The sequence below is a fragment of the Falco rusticolus genome, chromosome 3, assembly GCF_015220075.1.
Source record: "Falco rusticolus isolate bFalRus1 chromosome 3, bFalRus1.pri, whole genome shotgun sequence".
Lineage (NCBI taxonomy): Eukaryota > Metazoa > Chordata > Aves > Falconiformes > Falconidae > Falco > Falco rusticolus.
The window spans coordinates 99,037,245-99,060,455 of NC_051189.1; the positions used below are offsets into that span (position 1 = coordinate 99,037,245).

At 45.1% G+C, this 23,211-nt stretch overlaps 1 protein-coding gene across 4 annotated transcripts in view; it reads right to left on the reverse strand.

Annotated features, from left to right (window-relative positions):
* The window catches only part of MBOAT1 (membrane bound O-acyltransferase domain containing 1), a 58,019-nt gene extending 34,847 nt beyond the window's left edge, over window positions 1–23,172 (reverse strand). For 2 of the 4 annotated variants that reach the window (XM_037381210.1, XM_037381209.1), the window contains exon 1: window positions 23,030–23,168. In XM_037381210.1, coding sequence (XP_037237107.1) covers window positions 23,030–23,119 — 90 coding nt within the window. In that variant the 5' untranslated portion in view covers window positions 23,120–23,168. Of the gene's footprint in view, window positions 1–23,029 lie in introns of all 4 variants that reach the window. The other 2 variants (XM_037381211.1, XM_037381212.1) reach the window with 2 other exon arrangements.
* Between the last annotated feature and the right edge of the window lie 39 nt (window positions 23,173–23,211).

Consider the following 23,211-nt stretch of genomic DNA (forward strand, 5'->3'; position numbering starts at 1 on the left):
ACAATGTGTTTAACAAGACACTACAGTCCCAAACTGCTTTTATTCCAGTGGACTACATCCAGCATGGCGCTGCTCAAGCAAAGGCTTTTATTAAAGGTTTGTTTGCTGCATTGCTGCAGTTCCTTTATTTCAGTGACGCAGGCAGCCATGCAATAGAATAATGCAATAACTTAAATACTTAGATATGCTGAAATTTAATTCTTTGAAGTAGAGCCAATATCAATTTATTTCTTGTTCATGTAAGCAACCAGCGTTTATAACAGACGCTATCATCGAACTATACCCAAAAGCAAGTAATTCTTATTTTCCACACAAGATTTAAAAATAAGAGAATAAAATTGTGCTGGTCTCACAAAACCCAGGTGCTGTACTGCAAATCCCAAACTCATCTGGACCATTACCATACAGATACGCTAAAACCACCAACTCCTCCCTGCCCTCCTCCCACAGCCAGAGGTACTGCAGAAATGGCTGAAGAGAGGACATCCCCTGCAAGGCTGCTCCGACTGCACCCTTTCTAAGCAAGTTCCCAAGACCATGGGATGCCAGCTCATCCAGGACAATTCGTGAAGCTCAATCCCACCCCAGCCTGTTCCCAGTTAGGGTCATACTAGTACATCCAGTGCAGCTCAGCTCTGTGGCACAGCCCCTCTGATTCAGTATGAAGGAGGAAAGTGTGGAGACTCCAAGAAGCTTGATGTGGCTGACTGCTTAAAAGACAACACCACCTTTCCGTGCAGCATCACTCACAGAAGCTTTACACCAGCAAAAACCATCCAGATAAGCAAGCATTCACTTTTTTACTTTCATCTAGCTCTTCTATGTTCAGTTAGAGATGTTAAAGATGCTGGGACTTCAGAGGTTCACACACACAGCAAAATGCAAATGCAAAATCCCCTGGCAAACACAACTGTAACAGCGTTTACATAGCTAAGGCAGGTACTCACAGCAGCAGCAGCAGCAAGCAAGCAGCTCAGACCACAAGCATACATCCAGTACACAATGGCACAGCAGCCTTGCATCCATACGCTGTTGCTTGCCTACGCTACCAGCTCCTCTGAGCGTGCTTACCTGTGCTACTTGGATTAAAGTTAGCATGGGTACACCAACTGTGCCACTAGCACAGCCTCCTTCTGTTGTGCAAATTAACCAAGACGTTTTTTCCTCTGTGCTTGAGTTGAGGTAAACCAGGAGAACAGCAAAAGCACATGCTCACCTTACGTTTCAATCAGCTTTTCATTTCTAAGAGATGTTTCTGCAAAGCAGCCAAATATCACAGACACGATATACTTGGCAAGCAATAATCTCAGAATACTAGTTCACCCTTTTTGTACTGAATTAAACTGGAAAGATCCTTATGTAGGAATGGCTACAACACGCCACGAGAAGTTACAGCTATGATTCAAACCCCTAAAGATTAACCCTCCTTTTGAGGGTCTGTCAGTGACAGTGATGGTGCTGGAGTCAAAAACTCACATCAGGATTCCTGAGTGTCATACGTACGTGACGCGACCCACCACAACAGCACAAAGGAAGTGAGAAGGTGGTACCCAATGCCTTGCTTGGGAGATCGACTCTTGGATCAGGAGAAAAATAAAAGCAGTACGAAGTGCAGAAAGAGAACGCTGGCTCGCTGGCCAAGAACATTCACGCCTTTACCCTCCCTGCCGAACTGCAGCCACTAGAAATCATTGGCAGTTTTCCAGGTTCTGCCACTTCATGGCCGTGTTTTTCTGACAGACAACACTGCCCTAAACACAACACGCTGCCTTTGTTTTAATTTGCTTACCATTAAGACTTTCAGGGTTTTTTTGGTGTGTATTTACAGCAACACATACACATTACAAGCAACACTATAGGCGTTAAAGGATTCAGCAGCAGAGGGCTTGGGAGAGGGATACCAATGAACAAGAAAGCCAGGTAAACACAACAATTACCGATAAAACCTTTCTGTCATCCATGAGGTATTTGGTACCTGTTGGGCAAAAACATTGGGAAATAGTATTGGAGAATACTTCTTTTACCCTACACTCAGTACCTGAATGCAGCAAGATGACCTCTGATTTCTGCGGGGTTCAGTCTGCAGGATGAAACTTAGCTGCACAGAACTTATTAGAAGGTCTAGCACATAGTTTACCACAAGACTGACTTTCTGACTGACTGCAGAATTCACCTGCAGATTGTTCCCTTCTGAGTTCACCTGAGCCAAGCTGAAAGCATGACTAAAACAGGCCAAATCTTTTCTTAACTATAACCCGTCACAAAGAGAGGGAGGGAAGTTGTTTGTTTCTTGGGTTTGAGGATAAGACGAACGTCAAGACACCAGTAAAACTGGGGTGCTCCTTTCCAAGTGTTGAGAAAAATTTGTTCTGTCTAGCAGGCTTAACTGCGTATGTAAACCTGAGCACTAACTCCGGTACAAGACCAGACCTGGTCTGTTCTCCACAGAGTAACAGAGAGATATAATAGTTTTTCTTAAAACTACCACCTCTAATTAGTTATTTATACATAACATTTTGCACACATGCAGCATTCACATGTGTACACACAAAGACTGCCAGCTCCTCTGACAGTGACTTTACTGCATTCCACTTAAGATTAATTTTATTCTTCGCTCTACATATTTAAGGTACCTAAGTGAACAGATCTCTATGATTTGAGAGATGTTGTGCTGCATCACAAGTGAAGCAGCAGTCACACTTTCCTCCCTTTTCCCTTTCCAGAGAGAAAAGGGTTCGTGTAACTCCTTTTTGGTTATTTCCACTGTTGCTAAAAACACTTTGTCAACAGTAAATTGAGGGCTTCTAAACATTGATGAATGGTGCCCACACAAGAATAACACAGAAACAGAAATTATACGAGAATTAACCCTTCTCATTCTGACCCACCATTGTAAATCATTTAATCCATGGGTTTAGTGGGTCTATTCGGTGTTGCCATCAAATTTTTGCACGTCTGATTTCAACTTTGCAAGAAGAAAAGAAACACCTTTGCTTTTTACAGTCAGTCTTCCATGCTCTAGTGGATAAGATGTAATAAAATTAGGAATCAGAGCACATGATATGTTGCCAAAGCAAGATACTACCTTCCTTTCATTTTCCATGATTAAACGTTGGAAGACAGAAAGGCAGTCTGCAACGACATCTGGAAGACGTGTATCTGAGTCACGGCCAGCTGAAGACAGCATGGCAATGCAGAAACAAGATATCGGCACTTTTGGAGGGAGAGAAAATCTGGAACAGCTCCAGCCCCACTCAGCTGATGGTTACTGTTGTCTGGTTAAGGAATTCTTTAATATCTAATAGTGTCGACTTTAAAAGGCCAGATGGATCCAGAGCATGTAAACACCAGGTACAGACAACGAGAAAAAAAAAAAAAAACAAACAAACCAACCTGTAGTTCCTCCCTTTATCCATTCAAATTCTGTAGCAGCAGTAACTCCAAGTGATGTTTACACTGCAAAACTGAGTTTTATACAAAGCTAGTACAGGTCAAACCAACCGACCAAGCACCCATGATGTTGACAGAAGAATAACCAAACATAACGGTTTCAAGATCCCCCTATACTATTATGCTAAAATCAAAGCCCTCAGAGTATGTAAGGGTTAGTTCCATCTACTTCAAGCCTTTGCATCTTCTCCTGTTTTTAACTGGGTGAAAGCAACTTGGCAGATGTTGGACTGGTACTGTCAGAAGGGGAAGCACGAACTCCCAGGGACCAACAGCCACCTTCTCGGTCATCTCCACCAACAGGCAGGCCATATTACCTTGGGAAGTCATCTCTTCCACTTCCTAACCATAAAACCTTTTCCTCTATCTTTTATAGGGTCCCATGACCCATCTGCAGCTGGGCCCTTGCAAGGGTAAAAGTCAGTTGGCAAGTCACAAAATAAAAGTTCCAAATACTTGGCGCTACATACGTGCGCCTCGACAGCTCAGTGTTTGCAGGACACAAGCCCACTGCCAATAATGCTGAGTAGGAACAACTGTCACCTTTTGTTCTGGAGGCAAACTGGCTCCGTGGTGGAAGTCTGGGCGGGGGGGGGGGGTGGGGGTGGGGAAGCAGCAATTTGTCAAATTCCTCTAACAGGAGAGTCATGGAGCCATAGCATGTTTACAAAAGGAGACAGGTAAATGGGTTATTTGGTGCACTGAAAAATGAATGGGAAAGAAAAAAAAAAAAACCCACACACAAAAAAATCCTACAAGGAGAAAATGGAAAGTGCTTTTCCTAGCTATAAGTTCTTGAGATGGGAAATGGAAAACAGGAGAGGAGGCAAAACCCAGCTTTATACCCTTCCACTGAATCATCACAAACAGTCTTGGTCACCAATTACCGTAGTTCAGGGTAAGCTACTGATCACCCACTTCAGGACGTTTCCATGCCCCTCACCCCGTAAGCCTTGCATCTGCAAATCCCCCCATTTAAAAAAGTGGTAAAAGACACTGGAGGGTTACTAGATCACACTAGAGGAAGAGTTAAGAAGTAAGTTTAAGCATGTAGCCTGTTACCTGAGTGCTTTTACCATTTTCCTTACAATTAAGTATCAGGAAGAAATATCCTGCATTCTGTTTTGACCACAAAAATACTTTGCTTTCCCTTTACTACTTTTTTCCTCCCTTATACCAGCAGAAAAACTGATCTCACTTTCCAAATATCTAGGAGGATTTAACAAATTGGCCACGCAGTTCTCTCCAAATGGCAATTAAGTCCATTGCCCAAACCAGACACTCCTCTGTAAGCAAAATTCCTATTACTGCTATAATTCATGCACGGTGAAAATCACTACGAGAAATCACACTGCTCACTTGTCACTCGGATGACAAGGTGCTGCCGTGTCCCCCACAGCACACAACCTCCAGACAAAAACCAGGCGTGTGGCACATCCATACATGTTCACGGACAGAGGTACAAGTGTCTTAACGGCACAGCCAGGCTGCTGGAATATTCCCAGCTAGCACCCACATCCATGCTCACTTCTATGTGCAGCAGATGATGCAGCATCCTCGGATTATACATGGCACAGAAGACACCTCTCCTTTCATTCCAGGCCTTGCACTTACCAGCCAAATGAGGGAATGAAGCTTCAAATCAGAATTTCATCTGCTGAACAATGCTTTCCATGGTGTCTCAATGTAAAGATGAAATTATGACCCATGGTCAAGATATTCTGTATTTGCTACTATCTACTAACGAGCTACTGAGCATCAGCTTAGGAGGCTGCTACAAGGTTTTTATCTGGCAAATAAGAATTTCTCCTCAATTCACTAACTTACCGCAGATCTCCAAACATCTGGTTTTAGTATATGGAAAAGCATAAAGAACCATGTTAATAGAAACTACTGGCAGCAACAGCAACTCCTTCTCAAGTCAAATCACTGTCTATGGAGCCCGGCAGTGCTCGGGAAGTATTTTGGGAAGTGGATGCATTCCGCTTTGCCCGAGATCAGCCCATCTTCCAGGATGGCGTCTCTCTTGCAAAGAACGCCAGAACTACAGAAGCGCAATAACCCGTTTTCTCTGTTTAAAAGGTTATTTTGCACATAGAACCAAAGACACCTGGCAAACAACATGTTTAAGTTCACTTTGATGGAGACATTTCTACTTTGATGTTGAATAATAGACCTGCTGTTATGTTAGCATTTTGTAACATCCAAATTGTGATATTTAAAATGGGTGTGTTAAGAATGAGAGATGGAATATTCATTAACCAGATCATCTCAAAGATATCTGATACTTACTGAAATTTTTCAAAATATTTTGATCTTCCAGGCTATTTTTATAACCATAAGGACAAATATTCTCTGCAGAGATCACTCAGCTCTACACAGGGAGGGGACAAACACCCCCAAAAGGAGGGCAATATCACAGAAACCACGTCAAGCTTTGCACCGCTAGAATCTTGACTTGGGCTTCCACAAAGGAAAAGGACTCGTGTAACACCCCCTGTGCGGCTCCCCTTATTTCCCACAGCGGCATCGCTTTGCACAGAACTAGGTACACCCAGGGCCAGCACAAACAGGCATTTATTTGTGAAGAACTCAGAACAGACTGTCGCTTACACGATGCCGTGTTTCCGTGCACAGCCAGGCACTGCAAATTGCCAACAGCACGGATCAGAGAGGAGACAAACTCAATTCCAATGAGGAAATACTTGTACCACTACTGAAAAGTTGCATCTCCGGTATTACACTGAAACAACTCATTTCTCTGACTTTGCATGGTAGGAGTCCTGTGGGAGATTGTGAGGGGGCAGAAGCAAAGGTCTGAAAATAGAATTTCTCTCGTAGCGGGGGAGAGAGAGAGGCAGAGAGAAAAGCGTACATGTGTGACTAATCTACTGTCCCCTTCAGAAGCGGCACTACGTTCTCATAGCTCTGGGGTTTTTGCTGCTGTTGCATGTGGAATGTGGAGTTGGTACAGTGGAATACACCAAACTGACAGTATTTTTGCCTGTTGTGCTGTTTTCCTGGGTAAATTCTGCTGTTTTCCTACTTCCAGGGTCAAATATCCTTCCATGATTTAGAGTATAAACATGAAACAGATGTTCCTTCTGGATTACCTCTCTGAAGCCACCAGCAGAAGAATCACTAGCAGGACACCCACATATAGCTATAGAACAAACTAAACCCTGAGTCATCAGAAATTTTAAAAGAAAAACATTTAAGTCCCAAGTAAGCTTTAGAAGTTAAATCTACATCATAACACTAAGTCACACCCCTATACATTTACCTCTGCCGACTGATAAATTTAACGCGTGGACCTGATCCAAACACAGCTTCAGCTTGCTGTCGACAGCTCTTACATCGAACTGGAATGACTCTGTATGTCCAACAGATGTTTAAGTAGTGATCATTTATGTGCGGTGATGTTCTGCCACTACCTGTAACTCAGTACTGTTCTCTCGGTGAGTAATACATGATGAAATTCCCTTGCACCCAAAGTAGCCCACATTAATTCCTACCTGTAATAGAAGCAGCACTAAAAAATCAAACAAGCTGGAGCTTTTACTCATTCAGGTGGGTTTTTTTTAAAGCAGAATGCCTTGAGGTTATTAGGAGAGGTGCCTCATTCCGTCAGGCTACTCAGCAGCAAGGTAGCATTTTAATTACAGTACCTTTAACCCAAAAAGAGTACTTTAAAAAGAATTATTTGACACACCTCTGTGCAGGGGTAGTATCGCATAGTACAACATGGCAGACATGTCTAAAAGCAGAACTATATGCCATCAGGTCTGAGTGGACATTTCAATGAGAGAAGGAACAAGAGGAGAGAAATGTCATTATCCAAATGGGAATTTGGGGGGGGGGGGGGGGATGACAAAACAAAAAAACCCACACACACACACGAAAAAAAAAAAAACCAACCAAAAAAACCCACAACAAAACCCCCACACCACCAGGAACATCAGCCTTGCTTTTCCATAAGCTTCCACAAGAAGTAGGCAGTCACTGGGATCTTGTACTTCTCGTAGGAAAGATGGAAAGATGTCATCTTGTATCACCTACCCTCCTTGCTTACGCACAGATTCATGCCAATGTGAAGGGAAGAGGTTGAGCTCGTCATCACATTACTCCATCACTCCGGCTCTTCTGGCAGGGTCCGCTCAGAAGACCCCCTGACTTAAGCGTATGTAAAGTTAGGAGACAGATTCTGAAGTGAAAATGAACGGAAACAAGGAAAACAACAATGCCAGGAGAGTAAAATACAACAAAGCAGAGACATCAGTGCCTGCAAAGCCTCCTCTGAAGGTCCCTTAGAGCCCTCAGGGACCCTAGTGATGGGACTGTCCTGTGGCAGGACACCACACCACTGCTTCCCCCCTTTCTTTGCCACCTGGAGGGCTCAGGCAACCAGCTGGAGCTCAGATCCTCAGCTTTCATAATGGTTAGTGAAATACACCAGTCACCCATCTTCTTCACAAATGAATTTGTGGATAATAGATATTGTTCCCAACTGGTCTTTTCAGATATAATGAGCGCTCCCAAGCCCCAAACAATGATTTTCACACAGCTTTCAGGAGCATTGCCCAGCCCCTGCCCTCCAACGCTGACACTCCAGCCACCACAGCCAGTGGGTCAGTGACAAAAAAAACAGGACCGAGATGGGTTTCATCAGAAGTGACCCAGCTTGCATTCTCCAGCCTCAAGCACTAACTGCTCTGGAGATTTCAGTCCAGTTTCTATTTTTATATTCTTCAGTAAATAATGTTAAAGTAGCAGTGCTGAGTAGCATCAACACAGACCTGCATTTCTCCCCCAGATTTAAAGTTTTTTTAAAACCTTAGAACACAGCACAGCAAGTCCAGCACCTTTCTTTTCCCTTTGTCTCTGCAACTGACATAAGCACACAGCTGATTTATTCAAAATGCAGAGGAGGAAGACAGTATGGATGTGCGTATACCCCACCACCCTGCTGGCACGTTGTTCTGTGGCTTCAGTGTAAATTATATTCTCCAAATCCCGATGGGAGCTGCACGAATGTAGGAATGGCAGGGTCCTTACAGCAGCGTTTCGAAAGCCCCAATTCAGAAACATGCTTAACTTTCAGGCCAGATAAAAACCTTGCGCCTGCACATATTCCCCAATTTAAAAATAAAACAGTAGGCTTAAAGTGCAATCCTTCACTAGAATGGGAACTGGCACATCTAAAATAACTTGCCCCATTATTGCTGTTGCAATGCCTGTGCAATTCTATTTTCAGTTCCTCTTCTATAGAAGAATTTGCCGGTGGTCTCTAAAAACACGCAACAATACAAACAGAGCAGTTTTGTTCACATTATCCTAGTGATATCCCAATAAGTGCACACAACAAAAAGAAACAAACATCAGGAAGGGGGAAAAAAAGTGCCAACTTCACAAGTCATTCTAAACCAAAAGTTGGGCTTTTTTTTCCCCCACCGTAGAAACTGTCAGCACGGTGTTAAATTCAGGCATATTATGCTTGGAATTAAGTGGCCTGATCAAAGAATAAACCTTTCAGATATCGCAATGCTATTATGTAAGAATTTATTAGGAATTATATATGTCCTCCTTACACATCAAAAATCTGGAACATCCTGTATTTCAGTGCTCAGTCATGCTCACAGTACCTTAAAACAAGGCCACTGCAAAAAATAGCATATTAGGGCATGCTTTAAACATTTATGCAAGGACTTTGCTAGAGGAAGGGGCAGAATTTATCTGTCCTAACACTGATGTCAATACCTGAGCTAGTCCACCTAAATTTCTTTTATTGTCAATGGAGAAAAAAGGCAGCTCTAGGCTGGAATTCATCTAATCCTAAAACAGGTACCTCTACTATAAAAGTAATCTAGATGAGTAAATTTAGGTGTAGGAACGTACACTGCAGACTTGCAAAGACAAAGAGTAGCCATACTACATGCATTAAATAAAAATAAATCTCTGGGCTGTGAAAGTGGACTTGCACTTAGTTGTACAAAATGAAATTTTCAGAAGTGACCCGGTGCTCGCAGTCTCACAGTTCCTGGTGCTCCGCTTTTTGGGTTACCACTTCAAGGCACTGTAAAATGGGATCATGTTCCAGAAGCTGGTGTTCTGCAATAAATTAAGCCCATGAAACAGAGCTGGAGGGGGAAAAAAACAAGGTGCCAATCAGAAGGTACTTCAGGAAAAAAATGACAGGTATGTCTACTGCCAGATACATGTGGAAGTGTTTCAGGGTACCAATACTCCTACATGATGGGTGTAGTTGAACACAACTGGTTTCCTGCACCCAGGTGCTGCAAACCTCAGCTCTTCCTGTCCTCCTCCTTGTCTAAGCAGTTTTGCATCTCCAGAACACCCAGTAAAAGAAAACCTTTGTGAACAACAAAGAAAATGCCTTCAGTAGAGCTCAGAAGCATCACTTCAAGGCACGTCAACATGAAGAGGTGAAGAACTATGCTCTTCTGCCCACGCTCCAACCTAGCAAAACAAGGGGCACAAATCTCAGGGCACCACCATACCCTTTCCAACACTGCAGAGCCACAGAACTTGCTAAAAGCTGTACAGAAAATATTCCCAGCTACCTTTCAACATGGAATTCCCTTGCAGGCAGAAAAGGATACATAAGGATTTTGGGATGCCATCAATAAGGCCCAGGGAAAATCTGCAGTGAATCTGCTCAGATTTTTTTCTTTTTTGGTAGAGTTCATTTTCAGTCAGCTCAACCTGTGCAGATGCAAAACTGAGAGTTTTTTGACAAGAGAAGTTAAAAAAAGCATGGCACAAGGGGAGGGATAGACACAGAACCACTCTTTTTACTACTAAACTTTAGCCAGAGTCATTTATTTGACTGGGAAAACCAGTGTACATTTTGGCAATTATCTTTGCAAACATAAGAGTAAGTCACTCCCCTTGTTTCCATAACCCAAGAAAACTTCATATTCTGCAGTTGCTTGCAGAGTCCCCCATTCCCACCATGACCTTTGATTCTGCTGGCAAGCAAATTTTCTAGATAGCTTTTTCCTTCATTTTGTAGCCTACTTCCAGAAAGCTGTGTATGAGTTGGGTTTTTTTATTACTTTTCAATTCAAGCACAACTATCTTTGTCCCATTTCTTTGCTATAGGAGTGACCATGTAGGATCAGCCACCCTCTGTAACTGCCAGCTTCAGATCCTTGCCTTCACAATCGTGAAATTTCAGCCATAAAATACTGCTCTTCACTATTGCACTACAGTTTAAAAGTAAAATTATTGCTCTGTGCTGTTTAGTATAAGATATGTTTATCTAACCTTCATTCATGTGGGCTGCAGACTTATTTTTAACCCCTTCAGAACTGTGGCAGGAAGAGAAGGCACCAATAAAACGAGTACTGCAACAATATCCTGTTGTGGCTGGGTTTTCCTTCCTTTTTTCTGCTTAGAATTTGCAGCATGCTCACTTCATGCTCATTTATTTTGGATCTTGAACCATGCAAGATGACCAGAACATAGCCCCAGCTGTTTAGTTATGCCTGTGCTACAAGCACCTTACATCTACAGCAAATATCTCTGGAAGCTGAACTTTGGAGCGTATCTAATTTTAGGCGTTCAACTTCAGACGCTATTGAAAACATCTAACTTGGAGATGACAAGCGCTCAGGACTCAGTGCAAGTCAAACATCTCAACCGTCACTAAACTAATCATCTGGAAATCATTAGTACCTTTCCAAAGAGTCATGCTCTGAATGAATTCCAGGGGTTACCCCCTCTCAAAAAAAACCCCACCAAAAACCAAAACCAAAACCCCACCACAAAACACATTTCCTAGTTTCAAACTTAGCAACCAAATCAAAACAAAAACTAACAGGAAAACACAGCATGAGCAAGTGTCAGCTGGTGAATAAAGAAATGTAAAGTTAACAAAAAATAAAAAGAAGAGATACTTGGATTTTGCTATAAATTCAATTCATTTGCACTGCATTTGAGGAAAAATGATTTAATTTCCTTGCCTCATCAAAAGCACGCTGCCTTCTTTATATATCCCCCCCCCCCTAGAGTTCCATGCTTCTGTTTGCATACAGTACAGCAGAACTTTGGGTTATAACACTGATACTTTCCAAAGATAACTGCCATATCAGGAGGAAAAATACCCACCCACGTTTGTATTACCACAGTATTACATTTTTCCCCAGGTGTATTCTTGCCATGCTTATGAGTCAGCAACAGCAGAAATTTAACTTGCTTTCCTTTACAAAGGACAGTAATCATTAGGCAACAGGAATAAGTCTCATTTTTTCCTCTTCAACAGGTTGGAAAAAAAAAGAAAAAATGCTCTCACATTTTAGAATTATTACAGTGATGGCCCCGCTACGCAGTGACAGGCAACTTATTGTCCAAGAAACAAAGTACAGCAACAAAATTCCAGAAACTCCAAGTGAGCTCTTCTCAAAACACCCTATGAACTTGAGCATAGCCAGGGAAAAGAAATTAAACAGTCCTTTAAGTTGCATAAATAATTATAACTTCCCTTTCAAACATGCCCTTTACACATAAAGCCTAAGAAAACATGCTTTAAAAGAACCAGGGCATTGCACGATGTGCATAGCTGGCTTGCAAAATTTATTTCCATCTCTCTGTCGCAAGGTTTTATACCACTAATATGTGGCTATCTCAGCAGCACTTTGAGCAAGCATTTCAGGTTTGATTTTTAGCAAACTTAAGATATCTCCAAACACACATGGAGTTTTTCCCACTGTTACTGTAGCCCTAAAATGCAGAGTGCAGCAGTTTTTCACTTTCCCTGATGCTGGAAGGCACCCGAGCCATGAGCAGCGTGGACCCAACACAGGACGGGGAGAGGAGGCTCAGAAGGGGATACCCAGGGACCTGGGTCCCCACTGACCGCTCAAAGCCTCTCCAGGGCGCAAGTCAGTAGTTCCACCTGCCAGCAAATAAATGAGGCCACCACCTCTTAGGCAGAAATAGTCCAAGCAATTGTAAAGACCTGATCCTAGGCAGGGGAGACAGAGGCACACGTGCCATCTAGGGTCTTCCAAACCGGTCTGGTACGTTGCCCTCATTGACTTAGCTCAAAAACTGAAGCGTCAGCGAAAAGGGAAAAAGATGCGGCAGATAGGGAATCAATTCTCTCCTAATAATCATTTAAACCCTGACTCAACTCTATCCAGGCCAAAAAAACAGGAAGCCTAACTGAGATGCTTAGGCAACTGAGGTAATGGTGCATGTAGAATGTATGATTGATAAACAGTTAGATAACAGGCTACTAATCAGGATGTTGGAACCCTATCAAAGGATGAAGGCAGACAACGCCAGACACCTGCAAAGAGAATGTGCAGATCACAAAGTCCCCAAATACAGCACTAAATATATGCTAAGGAAATGCTCACCCTATGGACAACAAAAAGAGCCCCAACAGTTAAAGATCAGAACAGACAAGGAAGAGGATAACCAAGAGGGAAACACATCACAGAGCATCGAAGGGACCGGTTACTTTCTGTATAACCTAACAGAAAGGCTGCTGTAGCTTGGGCTCCTTGAAAGCGGGCTGCTGGAGAAGGGACATCTTTTGGGTGTTGGCGTAGCCTCCCTGCGGAGACCTGCTGCTTCCTGCTCCATCACCACGTGAAGAAGGAACTCAAGGAATAAATCCAGCCTCGAGTCAAGCCCTGGGAAGGGATGACGACTCTAGCAGCAGACCCACTCACCTGTAACAGGAGCAGCCACTCTGCCTGGGACTGCCGGCGGTGGCTCAGGATCCCAAAAGCATCAGTGGCACCTGAAGCAGACCTGCCAGAAACCAGTGCCTGTGGAGGGGACAGGCCCTGAAAGGAGCCAACAAAACAACACATACTTCCAAAATCTTTTAAGCTATTAAGTATCTTCATCTAGATACTCATGTTTTTCATTTAAACATCCAAGTCCACACTGGCTCTGGCCAAGAGCTTGGCTTCAGCAGCCTCCTGTTGAAATGGGTTTCACAGTCCATTCTGGACTGCAGGAAAAAGACCTTCATTTTAATCACTACTGAATCTGCAGCCTTCCAACGTTACCACATTTTTCCTCTTCATGTGGAGAAACACTGGGAGACAGAAGGGAAGAAGTCCTAGATCTATTTCATTTATGCTGCTCATGGATACTTCCACCATGATCCCTCTTAACGGTCACTTCCTAAAGCAAATGACCTGGCTCTTTCACTTTGTTTTTGCATGTTTAAGAGAAGTCTACCTGTAATTTTTTCCCTTTTACCTTGTGCATATTTTCATTCTGGTTTCATGGCAAAGAACAGCTACAGTCACCTTTTGACTGACAAGAGCAACTACAGTGGGAGAGAAACATTATTATGTCACCCATTTCCCACTGCCCCGGACCATTCTTTGTTCTAACCCTCATTTTATTTATTGGTTAGCATCAGCAGAACTTCTCTGTAACTTTCTTTTTCCAAACAGCTGAGCCCATTTTCCCCTCTGCAATGCTATGTTTGCAAATGGGAACCAGTGCCCTAGCAGAGAAGCAGCAATAAAGGTAACACAAAATTAAAGTTATTCTCTGAATAAAAATAAAAATAAAATAAATAAAAAAGCAAATGCTTCCTCTTTGAAGAGTCTGTCATATTTCACAATGTACCACAGCAACATGCCTACACTTTCAACATACTCGCATAAAATAGACGAAACCCACCCAGACACTGAGTGCACTGTTATTGTTGCTGTGGCAACTACAGACCACAATTTTTTGCCTCCAGAGAATTAGCATGAACACAAACATACACTCAAAGGCATAAACAGCTGTGGGTGCTAACAGTGCCTACAACTCACTGAGGATGTGTAACGCTGCCATCAAAAACTGGATTTAATTCAAAAAGTCCTGTAACTTCCCAGCCGCTCTCTCCAAACCATTTGTCTCCGCTTGTTTTTCACCTTCAATACAGCATAGTTGGCAAAACATCCTGAGAAACCCTGCTGCAGGAGAAGTATTAACGTAAGACCACTTAAACGCCACTCGCAAGTGAACAAAGTCATGCTAAAACTCCTTCTCAAGCAGATAAATCAGTGATCTATCAGCTGGAATTTGCTGGTATAAATACTTGCTGCAAACCGTAGGAGTCAGTGATTCGAACCTGCCCTCTGGGTGCGCGCACATGAGATAAACAAAGTCAATACCATGCTACTCCTTAACACTCCCCTACACTGATAACAGGGAAAAAACCTACTTTCACCAGTTTGTAATGTCATTTAGCTAGGTGTAAGAGTTAATAATTAATTTCTACTCAGCGGTCCTTTAAAAAAAAAAAGTTCAAAATAAAACCCAATACACAAGCGTGAAAACAAGCATTGAAGTTATTCAAGAAATGCTGGGAGCAGGGGGGTGGTGGGGTGGTGGTGGTGGGGGGGTGTCCTCAAACATCCCAGCTTTTTGCCTTGTCATTTTGTTCTCCCCATTCCTGCCCTATCTGCATCCCAGTGCCAAACGGCACTCGAACAAGAAACCACAAACGAAGAAAACACTCGAGCCCAATTAAAGCTTTTGTCACGAGACCAGGGCTTGGAGGAGCAGCACACGCTCACCCTGTGCGTGACAGCCAACAGCTGAACGTTCTGTCTTGGCCTGAAGTTGTTATTTAGTTGTTTAGCGTTCTGCACACAATCCAAAAGGCTGATCAAAAGGAGTATTTTCTTGCCTCCTTTCCCCCTCCCAGCTGCCCCCAGCCTGATGCCCACACGGAGCTTGAACATCACAGAATATAATCTCATGCTGATCGATACTTTTGACGGTCACTATTCCTTAGGATTGCCAGATTTTTGTTGGGGACTTACACACTCAGGACCACCTGCCCTTTGCATAAGTCATCTAGCAGGTAGCTCACCCGCTTTCGGACAGCATCCCACCCACCACACTACCAGAACAGGGTCAGCAAGACTATGCTTCTGTTCCTTAAATCAAGTGCCATGTCCTTTGTGGCATTATAGTAAAAGGCTAATGATTTCTTTCCAGGACAAAAGCTTTACAAAATCTGGGTACTCAGAAAATACCAAAATTAAAGTTGGGTTTGGCAACCTAGGTACTATCTCTCTACAAATGTGTTTTAAGAGTTCCTGAAAAGCTAATTTTTTATTTGGCTTTTCACTGCCCAAAAAGTGGATTAGAAAGTCAGGCAAAGAGGCTTGGTTCATTTGCCACATAAGGACACAGGCAAAACTCCCACTATCCAGCCACCTGGTCACCCAGGAACACCAGGTAAATGTTCAGATTCCTAAAATCCCACCTGGACAAAGCATCCAGAAAGAGGGAAACCAAGAACTAGGAATTGTTCTGGTATTTACGATTTGTTTTGTCTAAGACCAGATAGCATGGCAACAGTCATGCCATAGATTGATTGACTAACTTTTTAAATAGTTTTCAAAGTGACTACCGTTTTCTGTAAAAAAAAAATAACAAAATATCCAAGCTGGTAAAGCTGTCTAGTTAATATTTTGAATTTTGGTTTAAAAATTAGTTTTCATTCTGGTATTTTACTGAAACTTAGAGGAATGGGTGAGAACAAACTGCTTGGAAATTTGTAAATGTTTCAATTTATTCAAAAATAAGTTTACAAGGTTTTTGCTTACAATAGTGAGACTTCTGGCTTTTTTTTTTTAAAACCTGAAATTTCCTGATCATGAGGGAAGCCCAAAACACAGCAGAAAACTTATTTCCCACCCAACTCCATTAAAGATGCAACATACTGTAAGTAGCCACCTCAAAACAAAAAGTTCTAAAAAAATCATTTATGTCAGAAACTATTGCTCCTGCTTCTGTTTTTGCTGTGGTGCTCACCTACGATTTTGCAAAAGCTGTTTAAAATGCCTTAATCCAAGGGGAAAAATAAAGGACAGGTGAAAACGAACATTTCCTATCAAGACTGTAAGAAGGGGGGATGACGAATCCCACGTTGCTAGGGGGAAGGACCCCCCAGAGGGGGTCCCCTGGGCTGTTTTGCTCCAGATGCCGCTCTCCAGGTGCCTCTCAGCTGGGCAGAGGCAGGACAGGCTGACCCAGCAGAAGGAGCTGGATTCCGCAGTGGCAGAAGTGACCGAACAAGCCCGACTGGTGCCACAGCCTGAAGAAACCACCAAAGGAAGTCACAGATTGCCACCATGCCTGTCCTAGCAGGAGGGGGGCTGAGGCGCAACACAACAGTGACTCTTGTCCGGGGGTCCCACCCCAGCGGAGCTGAGCTCTGGTGCTGTGGGCTGTGCACCCTTTAGCAGCTGCAGCCCTGCAGGCTCCTGGGCGCATCCTTCAGCTTCACATTCTCAGGAAGCGACCCCGTGTACACCCCCTGGGGCTCCTCACATACAACATATGCTAGGTGGGGACAGTCAAGAGATTTGCTCCCAAAGGGCACTCCTGATCTAAGCTACACGTTAACATATACACTATTAGTAAAGGGTGGTAGAAATGCATGCATCGGGCTGTACTTTTAAGAGTGAGCCCGAGTTACTGGAAGCTCTCCTTAAGTACCCGAGCATCCCGGAGATGAGGTTTGGTACCCTCAGGGTTCCCTGTAACTACCAGCTCACATACAGAGGGCTTTCCTCACCCCAAAGAGAAACATGGTCCACCGCCATCCGACTTCTCACTTGGTTTTGGACAAGTACAACAGGTTGGATTTACCTCCATGCGGATGCCAGCAGCCTCCCCTGCCCAGGGATTACCAGCACCACTTGCAGTTTGGCAAGTCCAGCTCGAGCGCTGCCCATTCTCGTGAACTTTAACAGGAGCCATGGAGCAGCCAGGGCATTAAACACAGTGCCAGGCTGGCCAACGCACAGCAAATCCCAAGCACCAGGGGCTCCCCCGAAAGCACAGAGCCAGCTCTGTGCTCGCTGCCTACACCACTAGGCTGGAACCCAAGAGTCTTCATCACTACTTCATATTGTCTTAAAATAGCTGCAGAGCACCACTAAATCAGTGCTGGTGTGATTAATGTGCAGAGAAGGTTTCAGGAAACTTTATGCAGCACTTTAACGTTTATTTTTCCAGGTCTTGTTTAATATAAATGAAAAGGAAAGTGCTTAAAAGGGGGAAAATTGCAAGCGCCTGATTCCAGTTGCACTTTTGTCCCTTGCCAAATGAAAAACTTAATAGGACAGACTTTGTTTTCAAGGCACGAGGGATGTGGAAATATTTACACCCACAGTATCAAGGCATCAGCCACGAGGTCCAAGACTGCAGCACCAAACTGAGCGAGAACACGTTGGAAAAGGCAGCACATGTTTCCAAGGCAGAGGAAAATGTGTATTATTGCAATTGTTAGTAAGAGCTTGACCTGAACAGAAAGCAAAGCTTTGGCGACAGCTTTAATGTTTGTAAAGTACTATACCTCTGTCTCAGGACAGTCTCAGGAATATATGGAATCCTGGGCACTGCACAAGCGGGTGCAGCAAGTTAAATCCACAAGAAAGTGGATTTGCACCAAATGCACAGAAAAGCCGCACAGCCCACGAGCACCATGACCTGCCCTGCTTGCAGGCACTTGTTTAACTGGGGACCCAGAACAGGGTCAGCAAGACTATGCTTCTGTTCCTTAAATCAAGTGCCATGTCCTTTGTGGCATTATAGTAAAAGGCTAATGATTTCTTTCCAGGACAAAAGCTTTACAAAATCTGGGTACTCAGAAAATACCAAAATTAAAGTTGGGTTTGGCAACCTAGGTACTATCTCTCTACAAATGTGTTTTAAGATGTTGATTTCAAATTCATTTCTGCTTACTGTTTCTCAAATAACTAAAAGTTCCATAGATTTATTTTTTTGCAGTCGAGGGTGTCGGGCAGGGGGGTATTACATCTGAACAAGGACTGCTGCAATTCAAAATGAAAACATATTCGAGTTTTCAATTGCAAAACGACTGGCATTAGGGAATTGAAATGTAGCATAGTTCACACCAGGCACGGGCAGTTGTTGCTGCTGCCTCGGAGTAGCCTTTTGCCAGTGAAAATCAGATACTAACCCCACTTCTGTCTCCAGCAAACCTCCACCTTCAGTTATCCCACTTCAGTGTGTGTCACACTGCCTTCTTTCCTCAGCATCACACCTTCTGATGTCCCTCCTGACACCCACTAAAGGGACCGCAAAGTTCCCAGCCTAAGTCTGGTGAGTTCCTGAAAAGCTAATTTTTTCTTTGGCTTTTCACTGCCCAAAAAGTGGATTAGAAAGTCAGGCAAAGAGGCTTGGGACTAACACATCTGCTGACTAGCCAAACCAGAAGTAAAACTGAAGTCAGAGAGCAAAATAGCTGAAAAATGTGAAATTTAACAGAACAGTCCCCGATTTGGGGATCAGAATTCATGCTGATTTGTGTAAATGGAAAAAACATACACATACTTTTTTCTTTTTTCTCCTTTTTAAACCATTCGTCAGCATGCTTTGGGCAGAGAGCTATTCAAACTCAAGGAATGGTGAGAAGACATTTCTAATACTTCAACTATCCCAGGATTCAGAGGCATGTCCCACAGTCACCCCCGCCCCCAGCTAGTGTTTTATTTAAACTGCTACCAAAGTGTAAATATGCAGACCAGCTCCAATGAAAGGATTAAAACGAAAAATAAGGTGTACAGCCAGCAGCCAAAGCATCCAAAATTAATTTTAAATACACTTTTTTTTTTCCCCCTTTGGGGAAACACAGCTGCCCTCATCAATGAAAACACTGAAGTTAAAAGGCTTCTGATATAGACATGGGAAGATGCTCACACGTTGTTTTTGAGAGAGTCCTTGAACACAGAACATATATCCCGTATACCATCAAATTTGGTATTGTCTGACATGGGTCAGGCTAAGGCCTGTTAAAATGTAAAGTTTGTTGTAGGGCCCTTGGCAATTTGCATTTGGGTTGCTGCTTATAAGGCAACAGGTAACCTGGGATATCAAGGGTACTGCAAAATAACCCTGAGAAGTGAAACCCCTTAATTGTATGCCTTAACCCTTTGAACCTGAATCACTTCTAGAGATGCCTAGAGCTTAGAAAGGCAGGGTAAAACTAGATATGGGTAAACAATGCCATTAAACTTGCTTCTAATATACCTTTAAATAGTATACTTATTTCTTCACTGTATTTGTATACACATGTACTCTGTTTACAGAAATGACACTATTAAAAGTTTAATATTTAACTTCCCATATCTCACTGATTTATGGTAGCGGACAATGTCCCAAAATTGGTGATTTAGGGCACAGCTGACAAAAAAGTACACACTTTGCCAAAAGTTAGCATATAAGCATACTGGAGAGATGACGTTCCAAAATCAGATTTGGGGCATACGCTATAAGGAGGGGGAAAAAAACCCAAAACCAAAAAACCCACAACAAAACCCCAAACCCAAACCTCTTTTCCAAATGCTGCTGAAGGTATGTCATTGACCTAGCCAGATATTTTTAGAGCGCAAGTCAGCTAAATTTCAAAGTCTGCTTTCCTGGGATAGGGGGATGAATTAAACACAGTCTTTTCATCCTCTTCCAAGCTTATTAATCTTGTTACTGAATACAGCACTGCTTAAAAAATAGTATTCCAATGTTAAATTCAAAGATAAATCATCCTTTAAAGAGACATGCAAATGCACACTGAGACATCAGGACAATTTGAGCATCTAAAGCAGAAAGACATTGCCACGCTCCTACGCAGTACACGGTCTGCTAAATAAACCGTGGACAGCCTGGCCAGTACACAGCGCAGCCAGGAACGGCACCCTCTAATTCTGCACTGGTTTTAACTTAAGTTGTAATTTTTTAAAATGAAGAAAACAACCAATGTGAAAACCAGCATTTCCACATTCATCCCCGCTTCCCATAGCGAGTGACACAATCGCTGCTTATTAGATGACAAAACATTTCCCACCTCCCATCACTACAGCATCTCTGCCCCCACTATGGAAGGGTAATGATTACGACTTTCATTTTTCAGACCTTCAGCTCAACTGTTTTTTCCAGTCTTTTCTCGCAGACTGCACTCTCCCTCAGAGCACAGACCTCAAGGAAAAGCATCTCTAGAAAAGGAGGAGCAAGTCCTCCGTGCACTTAGCATAGAGGCGCACACACACACAGCTTTCCCATACCACAGCGACCTGGAGGGTGTAAACTCCGCCTGAGCGCCTTTGCCTCGGGCTCACTGGGCACTTCTCAGCATTTTCAAAGGCTCGGGGCAGCCACATGGACCAGAGGGAGATGCAGGCTGTCACCGTCCAACAGGCTGAGCACACTGACAGGCAGGAGAAACCAGAGCTCAGCTCCCCTGTGCAGCCCAGCCACCGGGTGGAGGGCAGAGAGCCGGTCAGCATCGCAGTAAGGGACTTGTCTAAAAGCAGTCCCTGCTCCACGTGCGGTCGTATCTAGCAAAACGGCCTTCCACATGCCGAGCTTCCTTCTGAAAGCGAGTGAACTCTTCCCCCTCAGCAAAAGCCCTCTCTCATTTTAACGAGGAAGGTAACCAGCCCACCTGCCCTCTCTCAGTCTAATGAGGAAGGTAACCAACCCACCTGGCCACAGAGCTCTGTGAAAGTAGATTTATTTTGTTCCCAAGGGCATCAGCACTGCAGGTCAGACCTGAAAATCAAGTCACCTGAGGGGACAGTGGTGGCATGACGCTTCCACACAGCAGTCTGGTTATTGCCTACTTGAGGGCAGTAGAAATCCCTGATGCTTGGCATGGTCCTGCACATCATAGTGGGGCAAAAGGGGTGGGGGGAGACATTGCAAAATGGTTGATAGCATCATCTCACAGGGATGATTAAGCATGATTGGGGGCAGGGGTAATTTTCAGGTGAAGCAAGCACACTTCAGCACAGCCCTGCTGCAGCTTGGTGATGAACCCCAGCAAGGGGGGCTCCTCCCAGCCCACTGCTGCTCCACGCTGCTGGAGGCAGAGGGGGACTCTCCTGGATGCCACTGGGTACCCACCCAGCCCAGCCACACTGCTGACCCCACAGCAGGAGCCCCCTGCCCATTGCAGTGGGCTCATATGCAAACCAGCAGGAACACGGGTGCCCACCAGCAGCACCCACGAGACCAAGGCCCTGCGACAAGCGCAGCACGTAACCAGATGCAGTGAAGCATCCTCAGGTCCGGAAGAGAGCAGGGAGAATTTTCTCCACAGACAACATTGCCTTTGTATTGCTTTGGCTGAATGGAAGGACAAGTTTTTTAAACACACTACTCCTGTGCCCCCTCCTAAATTAACAGCTTATAGTTAACGACAGGCCTTTATTGTCTGTTTCAGCGTTGAGCAAAAGACCTTTTTGCATCAAATCCTGTTTTCTGTTAAAAAGGGAAAAGCTGGCACGGTTAGAGGTAGGGGTTTAATCGATACAATGATGCATTTCTTACTCAACTTTAAAAACAAACAGTAGTAAAACCTGACACATAGCACCAGCCACTCTGCAAACAGAATCAAGCAAGTAAATCTCAGGCTTCTGTTGGTTTGTACCAGCATGTCTCTGCTGCCCTGGTTTCTTCCAGCCCAGCTCAAGCTCCTGGTAGTTTGGTGGAGACTTTTCCTGGCCAGTATGAACTCCCAGACCTAACTTCCCAACTTCCTTGTCGCTGAGCGAACTCAGGGACAGCGGCAGGTGCACGCAGGCTGGAGAGGCAATAAAAGGTGGCGGGGGGAAGCAGTGGTTTCTGCTAGGCCAGGGGTCAGCTGAACCACGAGCCTACGGGCAACGCCAGAGCCCAAAATACGCTGTGAGGCATCACATACAAACGTGCCTGCCCATAGGGCCGCTTTCTTGTATGTGTGCCTGCGCATCCCGCGTGTTCCATGCCTGTGGCTCGCCATGCCATTGGGCACTCGGAGGCTGAAGGAGCTTCTGCCCTTCGAAGCTACAGGTCTGTAGCTACAAAAGCAGTGCCTGGACTTTGTGATGTCTGACCAGACACCCTGCACCCAGGGGTACATCCCCAGTTAAGCAGAGCTGGGCAAGGACCCAAACTATTTAGGCAGTTCCAGCTCCAAACACGGTCAGCTCAGCACCGCAGCTGGCAGCATCCAGCGGCGCTGGGATGCAGCAGCGCCAAAGGTGCTGGGCATAGCAGGGCGATGGTATGGTGGGGGCAATGGCACAGCCTGGGGGATGGCACGGCGGGGGCAAATGGTATGGCGGGGGGGTGGCACTGTGGGGCGATGGTACGACCTGGGGGATGGCACGGTCAGGGCAAATGGCATGGTCAGGGCAAATGGCATGGTGGGGGGGTGGGACGGCAGGGGCAAATGACACGGTCGGGGCAAATAGCATGGCGGGGGGATGGCACGGCAGGGGCAATGGCACGGCCTGGGGGTGGCATGGTCGGGGCGAATGGCACGGCGGGGGGATGGCACGGCTCCGGCTGGAAGGGCAGCCGGCCGGTGCGGCTCAGCCCCGGCCCCCCCGGCCCCTCGGGGGGACGGCATCTCCGCGCTGCCCCGGGGCCCTCCGGCCGATGCAAGGCGTGACAGCGGCGGGCTACGCGTCCCTGCCAGCGAAGCGCCTCGCCTCGGGAGCCCCCCGCCTGGGGGGACACACGCAGGACTCCCCCCCTCCAACCCCACCCCCCCCGGCCCGCCTCGCAGCCTCACCTGGTCCAGCGGGATGCCCAGCAGCCCGCTCAGCGGGTGCAGCAAGGTGGAGCCGGTGGTGCGGTGCGGGGCGCCGGGCGGCTCGGCCATGCTGCATCCCCCCGACCCCTTCCCGGCCCGCACCCCCCCGCCCCGCACTGCCCCGCTGCGTCCCCGCTCCGCTCCGCGCACGCCGGCCGCCG